This window comes from Gadus macrocephalus, chromosome 12 (genome assembly GCF_031168955.1).
Source record: "Gadus macrocephalus chromosome 12, ASM3116895v1".
Classification (NCBI taxonomy): Eukaryota; Metazoa; Chordata; class Actinopteri; order Gadiformes; family Gadidae; genus Gadus; species Gadus macrocephalus.
In genome coordinates this window covers 3,056,162-3,070,739 of record NC_082393.1, presented here as the reverse complement: position 1 = coordinate 3,070,739, position 14,578 = coordinate 3,056,162, and the positions used below count along the sequence as shown (strand labels likewise).

The window sequence follows — 14,578 nt, the reverse complement described above, 5'->3', positions numbered from 1 at the left end:
AGGGGGAGATGTCTTGCTCAGGAAGACCTCGACACTAAGCTAGGAGGAGCCGGGGATCGAACTAGCAACCTTCCGGTTACCAGCCAGCCCGCTCTACCTCTTGAGCCACGTGCTGCTCTAATAATGGGATGGACGTGCCGACAATATAAACGTACACAGAGAATGAAACGGGGAAGGAGGAAGCGACATGAAGTGATGTGCTCACACTCACGGCAGTGCAGCCCCGGGGTTCAAATCTTTTTAATAATAATAATATAATAATAATAATAATAACCACATCGTGGAAACAATAACATCTATGTCTCTCTCAATCTCTCTCTCTCTTTCTCGTCCTGTTTCTCTCTCTCTCTCCATCTCTAGGTCAGGTGAATGCCACTGGTGAGTTGTAATGCAGTATTTACTTTCCGCAACAAAAAAAAACTGTCAAGAATGCAGTTCAATTATAACAACGCATTCCCTTACATCTATGTCTCTCTCTCTCTCTTTCTCTCTCAATCTCTCTCTCTTTCTCTTCCTGTTTCTCTCTCTCTCTCCATCTCTAGGTCAGGTGAATGCCACTGGTGAGTTGTAATGCAGTATTTAATTTCCGCAACAAAAAAAACTGTCAAGAATGCAGTCAAATTATTACCTCACATTCCCTTACATTTATGTCTCTCTCTCTCTCTCTCTCTCTCTCTCTTCCTCTCTCTCTCTCTCTCTCTCTCTCTCTCTCTCTCTCTCTCTCCATTTGCAGTAGAGCCGAAGACTCCCACTAGTAAGTTGTAATGCAGTGTTTCATTCTGCACAAAAAAAACCAAACCAAAAACATTCACACACCGACGGCGGTGTCGACCACAGAAGGCGGCGATCAGGTCGTAGGGTGCGGTTAGGGGGAGATGTCTTGCTCAGGAAGACCTCGACACTAAGCTAGGAGGAGCCGGGGATCGAACTAGCAACCTTCCGGTTACCAGCCAGCCCGCTCTACCTCTTGAGCCACGTGCTGCTCTAATAATAGGATGGACGTGCCGACAATATAAACGTACACAGAGAATGAAACGGGGAAGGAGGAAGCGACATGAAGTGATGTGCTCACACTCACGGCATTGCAGCCCTGGTGTTCAAATCTTTTTTTATCTTTTTGCCTTGCTCCGCGACAGAATTTGCAACCGGATGTTATGTGACACGGCTCCCTCACACAGGGAGAAGCCATGACGATGAAGCGTGTCATTCAGGACGGTGTTATTAAACCGTCTGCCTGGAGACATGTAAATCCAGCGTGAACAACAGTCTGAATGCGTATGATGAAGCAATGTGTAACACATGATGTGTGTATGAAACACACACTCCCGAAACAACAATTCTTTTCGACAAATTGATTGTGTTGAATCGATGTTGTCTGCGATAGCGGCTGCACCGGTCCACATGCCGGCCCACTTAGTGTGGGCCGGCATGTGGGCCATTACTTAGTGTCTGTTTCCTCACCCTTGTTTTCCTTTCCCTAGGTCCTCCACCCCCCCTGTGTAAGTCTCAGTGTCGTTACGCAATAGTTATTCCAACTACAGGGGGTCTGAAAGATGCTAAATATCATTTATGTCTCTTCTCAATCTGCAGGTAATTACAGCGGTGTAGCAGATAAGACTGGCTTTCTGTTCACCTTTGAAAACGTCACTGAGGGCAACTACAGCATCGAGCTCACTGAACTAAACACCAGGGAATCGAAAGAAGTGACTGTGGCCCTGAGTGGCACAAACCCAACCCATCTTCTACAATACCTAAAGCCTTCGACTGTTTACACAGTTCACATTAGTCCAAGCAAATATCTAACAATAACGTGTGGAAGGAATCTGGAACTGAAAACCAATGGCATCAGTAAGTAGGACTTAGCTTGACCATTTCTAGCTAATTAGGCATAGGCCTATATTCCAGAACTTGGGCTAGTGTCATTTTTATGTAACGCACCAACGAGCAATATATTTATATTTCAGATCAGGATGAAATTGAAGAAATTAAAACCGATTCCTACGAAGAGATTTGTTACGAGACTGAATGGAATATCAGTAATGCGAAGTTTGATGTGTCAAGCAAAAAGTATGAATTCTGCATCAAACCGAAGTACACAGACCTTTGTACAAATTTGACAACCAGTTATCCCCCATTGAACTGGACCAAATGGATCGGTTTAGGTATGTTTTCCTGGGCTGACCAAGTTTCTCTTCATCTGTTAGTGCATTTGGTGTTATCTCCCATATATACACATTGTGAAGTTTTTTTCATCAAAGATATGGTTTTATCAACAGAATACTTGAATCCCGTCGACATTACACTTCAAGTTCCCAATAAACTTCCAGCAGAAATCAACTGGAAGAATCAAGAGGATTTAAAATGTAAAGGTCTTGGAATTAATTTCACCTGCCAAGGTTAGTGAAATGTGAATATATATTATTAGTCACTTTGACTTTGAAGCATCAATGAAGTAGTAGAAAATAGTGAATTCATAGTGAATTAATCAATTATTAAGCATTGCTCTTATCTTAATACTTATTAGTAAGCACTTAATAATCAGTCATAAGTTATTAATGAGATAGTGAGATAATAGTTAATAAGATCATTTATAAGGCGTAAATTAATTACTTACAGTTATGACAACTATTTATTTAGTGTGAGTTTATCTAAAATTATGACTATCTATGACTTTCTAAGCATTTATAGATGACATGTTAGGGCTGGATTGATCAATTCAGGTATTTGCAAAACATCAGTTCAGACTTTTGTGTGACCTCATCTAAATTGAGGACCATCTATGCCTTACTAGATTAAATAACTTAATTCTTGGTACTGCTGCAATGGTACTTAAGTCATTTCCAGCCTTTAAATGTAATTGATCAATGCTTAGTAAGGCATAGAGAGTCCGCACTTTCCATGAGCTCACCGGGAAGACTTAACTAGTGCATTCTAACTACCTGAACTAATCAAGAATTATCAAGTGTTTACTACGCATTATTACCACATTTTAAATAGTTTGTAAATCAACTTAAACTTTATAATTGATCTTATCAACCATTATTTTTCCATATCTTATTCTTTGATAACTGCTTTATAAATGATGAACTCACTTGGAATTCAATATTTACTAGGACTTTATTAATGCTTTGAAAGTGGCAGTTATTCTAAAGCTCTCCCGGTATCATGGGTTTCCTCTTCAAAGCTAATGATTCACTTTTACATCTATCAACCCAACAGGCCCTGACACAACGAAATACAAGCTGGATGAGCTAGAGCCTTACACGAAATACACATGCACTGGTGTACTGTATAACCTGGATAACAAAACCATTGCCATTGAAAAGAATGTCACCAAAGAAGTCAACATCACTTGTGGTAAGCTGAGGTCAATGTTAATAACAATGTGTTAACCTAACAAGTCAGATTGTTTAAGTCGACAATGCTAGCTGAATATTTGAGAGGTACAGATATGTCAATTCAATGTTGTTCTACTATTTTATGCTCTGACATTGTATCCACTGATTAATGAGGTTCTTATTGGACACACGCACACACACACACACACACACACACACACACACACACACACACACACACACACACACACACACACACACACACACACACACACACACACACACACACACACACACACACACACACACACACACACACACACACACACACACACACACACACACACACACACACACACACACACACACACACACACACACACCTCCAACAGTCTGCTGGCTGCTAATGGGAAGACTTCCAGAGTGCAGGGTTTAGGTTCGGGTTAAGGTGAAGTACCTTGGGGTTGAGAGGGGAGTCATCATGGGTTGGACCGCCGCAGAGGGTTCCATGTAGTCCTGTAGCGGAGCGGTAGTCTTGTTGGTCGGGACCCAGGAGTCTCTGCACTGCGGCTCCCAGGGAGTGGACGTGGAGAACGTTATTTTTGCGATCATTTTTGCTTTTGTGACGCTCTCGAATGCTCACAGCGAGGGTACCGTAGAGTTCTAAAGCGTCCAGTTGAGCTGCATGCATCCCGACCAATCACAGACAGAGTACGGCGGGTCTTGGCGTGGCCAACTGGCCATAGTAGCCTAGGATTCATAAATTCGCGCCCGGACCATGCATGACTAGGCTGTAACTGGATTCTGATAGGACCTCACCAGCCAGACATCCTTTCATTTGATTGGGACATCTTGTATTTGTTTTTTTTTGTTTTTTTAAGCGGGTTGGTTGTGGTCCGAAAAGTTAAAAATGCTACGTTAGCTTTGAGCTACGATGTTATTTCATCGTCATGCTGTCAGGCGCTTCCATTTGTAAAATGTACTAAAGCACAATTTGTAACACAAATAGACACTTGGGTTTAACATGTATTTGTATTTATTGTGTTTTACAGAAGATATAAAACTGGATGTGAAAAATACAAATAAAAACGTGTCAATACGTTTTAACTGGACGGCAAGCAGCAAACAATGTTCAAATCTCTCACAGCATAACAAACTCTCGTACAGTTGTAGCTGTGGCAAGGCTCATCACGGTAAGGTCATTTTTGTTACGTCTATTCATGATCATCTATATTCATCCTCGTGATTTTAGATCTATTAAGATATTTATTTCAATTCAAATACAAAGAAAGAAACAAGCCATGCAGTCTGTTCTACTGTTGGTCAATGGTGTCTTCATCTATTTCTTTGTCTCCTTTAGCTCCCTCCTCAAAGGAGCGTTCTTGTGAAGTGACTGGTTTGCTGCCCTTCACTTTGTATTATTGCGAAATTCAACCTCGTTTCAACGATAAACCCATTGGCACGGCAACCAAACAACCGAGCAAAACCAGCGCTGGAGGTGAGCTCTTGTAAAACTATAACTAAAACATAGGAGGAATAATTCGCAGAAGCACTTATTTTCATTACCCTATGTCAAATATACAAATAGCCTACAGTATAACACAATACTGAGCACACAGCAGCAAGACCGTCTTTCTCTCTGGAGCAGAGAAACACTGTGACCCAAACAACTTCCCAATAGGGATGAATAAAGTTATCTGAATCTGGAGTACACATAGATGTAGAAGAATAGTAATCAATTATGTAAATGAAAGTGTTAAACTGACTCTGAAACGTGTGAAAGTGAAAGTGATTCATCCTCCTTTGTCTCTTAGTGCCCGATACCGTTGAAATTAACAAGACAACTCAGGTGGAGAACAACGCCTTCCTGGTGGAATGCGATCCTTTAGATAAGAATGCCTGGAGAGGACCAGAAACATGGTACCGCGCCACAATCACTGGATTTAAAGAGATAAAACAAAACAAATGTTCTTTCAAATTCCGTGATCTGAGCTACTCCACGCGGTACACGGTATCGGTAGGTGTGACGAACCCTCCCCGCCAGACTTATCCAGGTATGTGTCGCACCTTGTTCAACGGAAACTCTTGTGTTTTTAGATCTTCGCCTTCAATGGAGTGAATTCCGGGAAAGCGGGTCGAAAACAACTTCAGACCAGCTGTATGTATCCTTCAGTCTTTGTTTCGTATACACACCTGAAGCCATCTCAGGAAGCACTCTGCTTTCTTCTTTTTTTACGTTAAAGAGCCAGTGAACCCGCTGTTTCGGTTGGGATTCGAACACTTTGTGATTTAAAAAATGTGTTTTGGGCTGAGTTTTAGGAAAGAGGGGGGCGTGTTATCCCCATGGTTACGACCCTTCATGATACTTTTTTAGTACGGTCGTTGTGTAACTGTTACGAGTGTTATAATGAGCGATGTTGCATTTTGAATTTTCTTGAAATATATATATTTTTAAATCGAACCCTCGCCCGGACACGGGTATTAAATACATCGCTGCCCAGGCAGAGCTCCACACAGCCACACTATCCGCCGCTGCGGCTGCACCTTGGTCGTGACTCGTGACGCCAGACTACATCGGAAAAGCCTAGTCTGACGTCACGAAAAGAACAATACTTGCGTTCCGCAGAGAGGAATGTTCACGTCGTGTTTTGGGAATAATGCCAAAAACATAGGAATGACCCCTTTTTCCTCTAAATTGGGTACTTATTTTCAGTAACAGTGATAAAATGGCATAGATAGTATGTTGACGATCATATAAGACCAGTTACCATGTGTAAAACCAACAATTGGGTTCAATGGCTCTTTAATGCATAAAGATACACAAACATTTCAGCATTCCCTCACTTTGTATTTTTGTGTTTTCATTTTCTTACGTGTGTCCGTATGTTAACGTACATACTGTACATACTTTTTCACATATATTATACACATGTTACAATAAGTGTCTGGGAGTATGTTTGCATTTCCTTGTTGTTCCTCTGTTCCAGACAACGACGGAGTTCTGATTGGGTTCCTGGTGTTCCTCATCCTGCTCACGGCTCTGGCCCTGTTCTTTGTGCTCTACAAGATCTACATTCTGCAGCGCAAGAAGACACAGTAAGAGGCGGTTCTAGCATTACATCACGTTTCATTACATTTACCTTCAGGGCATTTAGCGGACGCTTTTATCCAAAGTGACTCACAATAAGTGCATTTGTCAGAAGAAAGAAACCATATATTACTGTCGGTACAGTAAAGATGTTCATAAAAACAAGCTCTTAGCATTTACAATTGTTTATTGTTTATTGTTTATTGTGGATCCCCATTAGTTGTCGCAGAAGCGGCAGACTAGTCTTCCTGGGGTCCAATTAAAATCAGAACATACAAACAATTAATCATCACTCAAATACAGTAAAAGTAGTGACAAAACTACAAATACATAGCAACAGTCAAACAAACAAACATAATTCATTGAGCGCCAAGCCAAGTCAGAGTCCCGAGTTCATATTTAACATAAATAAAAATAGGATTTAATTTGCCTCTTGAATTCCCTCTTCACAGGTATAACACGAATGTGCGAAGGGAGTATATTCCACAAAGAAATGGACCTATAGAAGGATGTCCTCCTCATTGCATTACTCCTACAGTGTGGGAGCACAACTAGCCCTGCTGTTGCAGATCTAGTACCGTATGAATGAGCATCAGAGCAAAAAACAATTTCATTAAAAAGAGCTCTAGGAACATGAGTGGAAATTACATTCTTAATAAATATCAAGGACCTAATGGATAACCTATCAAGAGCTTTAGGCCACTTGAGATCAGAATGCATCTGATCTACATTTGATCTGTAAGATCTATCAAGGGCAAGTCTAGCAGCCCGGTTTTGTACAGTTTGTAGTTTGCTTAGGTCAGTCTTAGAGGCAGAGGCCCAAATAACAGAACAATAGTCGAGATGGCATAATACTAATGTTTGAACAACCTGTCTCCGTAAAGTAGCTGGTAAGTAGGTGGCACATTTCCGGACCGTAGCAATGCTCCTACTCATCTTGGCAACTATCTGCCTAACATGATCAGTCCAGGACAGAGTGTTACAAATAGAAAGTCCCAGAAGCTTTAACTTGCTCTCCTGCTTGACTGGCTGACTAGAAATCTGCAGATCAAGCATAGGCTGACTGGCTACATTATGCCGAGATCCAAAGACAATGCTGACAGTTTTTGATAGATTTAAAACAAGTCTATTTGCAGTAACCCAATTGACCACTGCTTTCAGATCTTGTGACAGAACGGACTTAAGTTTACAGCATGAAGATGCAGAATAGTACAGTGTAGAATCGTCAGCGTATAAAACCAAAGTGGATTCTTGAATAACAAGCGGGAGATCATTCGTAAAAATTGAAAATAAGAGCGGACCCAAACAACTTCCTTGCGGCACACCACAGTCTATGTTAATGCTGTTGGACAGAGTACCATTCAAGAAAACCTGTTGAGTTCTGAAAGATAAATAATTTTCAAACCAAGAGATTGCCATAGGTCCAAAACCATAATGCGTGAGTTTTTCAATCAACAACTTATGGTCAATTAGGTCAAATGCAGCGCTGAAGTCCAACATGACAGCACCAGATAACAATGAATTGTCAATCCCCCTTAACCAATCGTCAGTCATTTTTACCAAGGCTGTGCAGGTGGAATGACCCTCTCTGTAGGCATGTTGTGCATTACTTATCAAATCATTCTTAGACATATAATCATGAATTTGGTTATATACAATCCTTTCTAAAATTTTACTCAAAACAGGTAGGATTGTTATAGGTCTACAGTTAGGACCACTGAATGTTGATTTGGTATCTTTTGGTATGGGAATAATTTTTCCTTCTTTCCAGATTTTAGGACAGGTTCCATTAGATAGACAGGAATTAAATATGTGACATACAGGAAGAGCTATATAATCAACAGCTATTCTGAGTAATTTACCATCAATACAATCTATACCAGCAGAGTCTTTAGAAATGGATCGTAACAATTTTTCAACCTCCTTGATTTCAACCGAATTGAACTCAAAAGTACACTGTTTGCCTTTCATTATGAGATCATCAATGAGCAGACACGATTTGTTCTTTACATTTGTACAAAAGCCCCCCCTCAAATTTTCAACTTTTTCCACAAAATACTTATTCAGGTAATTTGACATATCCTTAGGCTTAGAAATAAATACACCATTATCAGTTTCAATGAAGGATGCAGAAGCATTAGTACTCCGACCGATAATATCATTCATCACTTTCCATAATTTCTTACTGTCATGTTGGGCTCTATCAATCCTTTGCCGATACAATTCTCTCTTTTTTTCTCTGTTCACCTTCGTAACTAGATTCCGTATTTTACAATATGCACTTTTATCATTGACTGAACCAGAGGCAATAAAGCATCTTTTTAGCTCATTTCTTTGTTTCATTAAGTTCTTTAACTCCTCATCAATCCAGGGAGCTCCATTAGGCTTGACAGTGCCACTAGCCTATGTCAAATATACAAATAGCCTACAGTATACCACAATACTGAGCACACACAGCAGCAAGACCGTCTTTCTCTCTGGAGCAGAGAAACACTGTGACCCAAACAACTTCCCAATAGGGATAAATAAAGTTATCTGAATCTGGAGTACACATAGATGTAGAAGAATAGTCATCAATTATGTAAATGAAAGTGTTGTAAACTGACTCTGTAAACTGTAAATTATGTAAACTGACTCTGAAACGTGTGAAAGTGAAAGTGATTCATCCTCCTTTGTCTCTTAGTGCCCGATACCGTTGCAATTAAAAGACCAACTCAGGTGGAGAACAACGCCTTCCTGGTGGAATGCAAACCTTTAGATCAGAATGCCTGGAGAGGACCAGAAACATGGTACCGCGCCACAATCACTGGATTTAAAGAGATAAAACAAAACAACTGTTCTTTCAAATTCCGTGATCTGAGCTACTCCACGGGGTACACGGTATCGGTAGGTGTGACGAACCCTCCCCGCCAGACTTATCCAGGTATGTGTCGCACCTTGTTCAACGGAAACTCTTGTGTTTTTAGATCTTCGCCTTCAATGGAGTGAATTCCGGGAAAGCGGGGGAAGTCCGTATTCAGACCAGCTGTATGTATCCTTCCGTCTTCGTTTCGTCTAAACATCTGTTGCCATCTCAGGAAACACTCTGCTTTCTTATTTTTTAACGTTAAAGAGCAATGAACCCGCTGTTTCGGTTGGGATTCGAACACTTAAAAAATGTGTTTTGGGCCGAGTTTTAGGAAAGAGGGGGGCCTGCCTGTTATCCCCATGGTTACGACCCACGGCAACTTCATGATACTTTTTTAGTACGGTTGTTGTGTAACTGTTACGAATGTTGTAATGAGCGATGTTGTATTTTACTTGAAATATATATTTTTTTAAATCGAACCCTCGCCCGGACACGGGTATTGAGTACATCGCTGCCCAGGCAGAGCTCCTCACGGCCACACTATCCGCCGCTGCCCATTGGTCGTGACTCGTGACGCCAGACTACATCAGAAAAGCCTAGTCTGACGTCACGTATAAAACAGCCTAGAGACGCCACTGGACTATCTTACCCTCTTTCATCCTATTATTTGTACAGAAAGTCTGTTGAATTTTCTATGGTTTCAGACGTAACCCCATGATGGTTGGTATGAATGGTAGATGGACTCCATTAGCCCTTTCTGACCACTCAAGGCGCTGTACCATCAGCTCATGGAGGCGTTGTACCATCAGCTCATGGAGGCGTTGTACCATCAGCTCATGGAGGTCGTGTGATCTCTTTCAGTTCCAGCGGGGTTCTGCTGCGTGTCCTGGTGCTGCTGGGCTTCTCCGTCCCTACCCTGGTGGTTCTGCTCCACCTCTTTGACTGGTGGAGAACCAGAGGTGAGGAGAGAGAGAGAGAGAGAGAGAGAGAGAGAGAGAGAGAGAGAGAGAGAGAGAGAGAGAGAGAGAGAGAGAGAGAGAGAGAGAGAGAGAGAGAGAGAGAGAGAGAGAGAGAGAGAGAGAGAGAGAGAGAGAGAGAGAGAGAGAGAGAGAGAGAGAGAGAGAGAGAGAGAGAGAGAGAGAGAGAGAGAGAGAGAGAGAGAGAGAGAGTATATGTAAGGAATAATCACCGAGAGGCCGGGCAATAAACAGGTTGATATGCCCGGCTCGTGGACGGCTTACCGCCCGAGACGAAGTCGAGGGCGGTAACCTTCCGCGAGCCGGGCATATCAAACTATTTATTGCCCTGCCTTGAGGTGATTATTCCATTTATTCTACTTCGCGCCGGCCAACATAATAAAACAATTCAAATACTTTAATAATTAGCCTTTTTCTTATTCGTATTGCATGCTTATTAAATGTATGCTCTGTTTAAGTTCATCTCCCTCGAAAAGTAGTTCCCTTTAGAACTACGGTGAATAACGTTAGCTCAACTGTAGGTAACTCGTTTCTATAGCAACCACACGAGGTTGCAACTGATCACTAGTTTAACAACGTAGTTGTTACATTCGTATCAAGTCAGCTTTAATGACGATCGATCAAACATGCACTCCTTGGTTTATTTTTACAACGGACCTCATGTTTGAAATGTATGTGATAGAAAACGATACAAGCGGCGTATTGATCTACTGTGCTCAGTCAGCAGCAAGTAGAACCGACAAGTCAGCGGGCAATATGCCGGATTAATGCACCCCTCCCAGCCAATCAGAATCGAGCATTCTTAAATGAAGTAGAATAAATAAGTATAATACATAGACAATGTTAGTCATATCCTGCCCATGTGTAAGTTACAGATTGGTTGAGATCAAAAGGATTGCAAACCCCAAATGACCAGAAAAATTTCTAAGATAATATTCTTCACATTGTCTGCAATGTCTCTTTTACATCCTGCCGTCAATGCCCTATCATTTCAGAGAAATCATTTGATCAGTTCCAACTTCCCTTTGCAGCCACACAAACTGTATCTAATATAAACCCTTGATAACAACATTGTATTTTTGCAGAAAGAGGAGAGAGAGAGAAGAAAAGAGAGGGAGAGAGAAAGATTAAGGGAGAGTCAGAGAGAGAGAGAGAGAGAGTCAGAGAGAGAGAGAGAGTCAGAGAGAGAGAGAGAGAGAGTATATATAAGTATAATACATAGACAATGTTAGTCATATCCTGCCCATGTGTAAGTTACAGATTGGTTGAGATCAAAAGGATTGCAAACCCCAAATGACCAGAAAAAATTCGAAGATAATATTCTTCACATTGTCTGCAATGTCTCTTTTACATCCTGCCGTCAATGCCCTATCATTTCAGAGAAATCATTTGATCAGTTCCAACTTCCCTTTGCAGCCACACAAACTGTATCTAATATAAACCCTTGATAACAACATTGTATTTTTGCAGAAAGAGGAGAGAGAGAAGAAAAGAGAGGGAGAGAGAAAGATTAAGGGAGAGTCAGAGAGAGAGAGAGTCAGAGAGAGAGAGAGAGAGAGAGAGAGAGAGAGAGAGAGAGAGAGAGAGGAATGAAAGGTCCCTCATATGTGTTCCATTTTAAGACTAAATTGGTCTTGAAGAGTTTTTCTTTAGTGAACAACATCAAACAAAAATGCACCACCTATTACTATCTTGTGGCGTTTTCCTTGTTTAACCCTCCCTAGAAGGGTTAAAGTCTAGTCCTTGGGGTTAGGGGATGTCTTATATAGTGTGGGTCTGTGAAGCCCTTCGAGACTGCAACTGAGTTAAGGGCTACACTAATCGACTTCACTTAACTTGACTTGTTGTCACGTCTCCATCTACACACCTGTTTATATCGCCATAGAAACACTGACTGTGGCTTTCTCTCCACCAGGTAACCAGACGGCAACAGAAGAGTGCATTGTGAGTTAAACACCAAAGAGGATGAATTACAGTCCCAGGTTGTGTTCGTGGCAAGGTTGACTTGTTCTCTATTTACTGTGTTGCTCAACAAGTGGAGAATATTACAACGATCCACACTAAGCAGGTCAAAGCTAGCAAAGGGTGCTTCCATTTAACGAAATATTATTGATAATTACAGTAACAATGTTGTGGTACGGGGGGGGGGGGGCATTTGAACGTGTCAACAGACTTTTGCTGATTTGTGATTATCTAGCAGCTCTTGAAGTCTACAATGCACTTTGTTGAGTTGTTGTGGGATATAGAAAACCCTTTGAAACATGATATATAACTCTTTAAAATACCACTTATGAATGATCTAATTGGCTGATCTGAACTCGGTCTAGTCTATTTTTAAACGACAGCTTCTCCAATGTTGATGCGTTGCAGTGATAGTTGTAGAGTGTCAGTCCCTTTGGAGGGCGGTGGCTGCTAGAGGGATGTGAGCAGGACTAACTGCGGACTGTCTTGGGTGCAGGGTCTGAACTCTGCCAGTGACGCACCACCAGCCAGAGTACACCTCGGCCCAGGGGCCAGTGACGAGGTGAGACTCGTTCACCCATTCACACACACACACACACACACACACACACACACACACACACACACACACACACACACACACACACACACACACACACACACACACACACACACACACACACACACACACACACACACACACACACAGAGAAGGTTGGGTGGGAGTCCACAGAGCAACCTCTAAAAAGTTTACATTTCAATCTGAATCTCCGTGATAAGAACCTGGCTTGGCTTCTCTAATAAAATAGAATTTCCCAATCATGAAATCTGTAAATTGTGGAACAAATCACCAGTCAACACCATTAACTTTCGTAAAGTATGGCTCAAAGTGGGAGCAGAAAGCAGCAGAGTTTTAATGACCTCGTTTTCTTGTATGGGTAACAGCCTATTATAGTCTGTTTATGTCTGTTTAATTCTGTTTGTACACAGTTGTACCCATTACATTTATTGTCAAATGAGGAAATACGTTGACAACCCCTCAAAGGAACATTTCATGGAGATTCCGATTTTATTAAAAAAAAAAATATTTTTGGTTCTTACAGGACCAAGCGGATCCTGATGAAATTAGCGATGATGAGGCTACCTATGAAAACCTGGGGGACCCTCCCAGATGTGTTGAGGACACTGCAGACCACAGGCGTCCATTGTGTCACCGTCCACCAACTGTCAAAATGACAAACGTCTGGACAACACGTGCTGAAGCTGGGGAAGTTGTCGGAGCTAGCTTGTGTGCTGTGTTCAGATGCATTATAACCGACTGAACAAACTTTGTTTCCCTTGGTCCTTAAACAAGCAGTTAGACCCTACACAACAATCAGTAGATCTACACTCGGTAGGCCTTAACACCAATTAGGCTGTACATAAATTACTAGGGATGGGAAAAATAATCGATTCTTCGATGCATCGCGATTCTCGCTAGAACGATTCTGTCTCGATGCAGATAAATTTTTTTTTTTTTTTTTGCCTGCTACAACAATCTGTTCGCCAGAGAGGGATAATTTTTGTAATTTAAAATTATTGAATTTATCAAATCCGAATTTATCGGATTTGTCTAACACGATTGTGATTCAGCCTACGCATAGCATGCACGCAAACTCACAGTCATCATTATTGGTCGTCAAATTTTGGTCCACTGAAGGGGTTGTTTTGTAACGCCAGGTAACGTCTTTTTCTACCGAACGTCTAATGTTGACATCCGTGGGACCTCTGTGTAAGGGCTGGTAGGCTAGGGGAACTCATATTGATGTTAGAAAACTTCAGAAAGTGACATTTTCATGCCATTATAGCTTTACTATACTATTTTGCAATTAAACCAATGTGTGATGCATGGAGAACAAACAGAAAAGTTTCCGTTTTTTTTTAATTATTATTATTTTAAATAACTTAAATACATACATAAGGGAGAAGTTTTCCAAGTTGTAAGCAATGGCCTTCTGATGCTTTTCAGTAGGTGATTTAGTTAGTTTTAGGAATTTCAAAAAATATTTCTTAAACATATTTCCTTGAAAAGTGGTGGTAAACCACTTTTCATGTTGTGCAAGTGTAAACAATAATAATGTAACCAATAATAATGACTATTACTTAGCCCTTCTTGGAACATGGATTCTTGAGGGAAGGGAACAGAATCAATAGACAATGTGCATAATCTTCTCTGATTGCTTTAGTGGGGAGGTGCCTGAGAGGAGATATTCAATTAGTAAATTAGTACATTTATGCAATGGCAAATTAGCACATTTATGCATGGCCAGTTTGTGTTAAGTGTTAAGAAACCTGTTTGGCAGACGCAGCATCACGTGTATCCTCG

General features: G+C 41.2%; 1 protein-coding gene across 1 annotated transcript; it reads left to right on the top strand.

The window, feature by feature from the left end:
• The first annotated feature begins 254 nt into the window (after positions 1-254).
• LOC132469188 (receptor-type tyrosine-protein phosphatase C-like) lies at positions 255-13,782 on the top strand. The gene is made up of 13 exons (XM_060067123.1): positions 255-560; positions 734-1,499; positions 1,591-1,848; positions 1,965-2,162; positions 2,277-2,396; positions 3,220-3,357; positions 4,391-4,836; positions 9,110-9,312; positions 9,393-9,457; positions 10,136-10,233; positions 12,167-12,195; positions 12,710-12,775; positions 13,317-13,782. The coding sequence occupies exons 7-13, from the start codon at positions 4,665-4,667 to the stop codon at positions 13,533-13,535; spliced, it is 852 nt and encodes a 283-aa protein (XP_059923106.1). The 5' UTR covers positions 255-560; positions 734-1,499; positions 1,591-1,848; positions 1,965-2,162; positions 2,277-2,396; positions 3,220-3,357; positions 4,391-4,664; the 3' UTR covers positions 13,536-13,782.
• The last annotated feature ends 796 nt before the right edge of the window (positions 13,783-14,578 follow it).

What these genes read in the sequence shown, in the direction of transcription:
- LOC132469188 (XM_060067123.1), top strand. Translation starts at nt 4,665, where the DNA reads ATGGTGTCTTCATCTATTTCTTTGTCTCCTTTAGCTCCCTCCTCAAAG. An exon ending in CGGCAACAGAAGAGTGCATT is followed by an intron (nt 12,196 to 12,709) that starts GTGAGTTAAACA and finishes TCTTGGGTGCAG; the next exon opens with GGTCTGAACTCTGCCAGTGA. An exon ending in GCCCAGGGGCCAGTGACGAG is followed by an intron (nt 12,776 to 13,316) that starts GTGAGACTCGTT and finishes TGGTTCTTACAG; the next exon opens with GACCAAGCGGATCCTGATGA.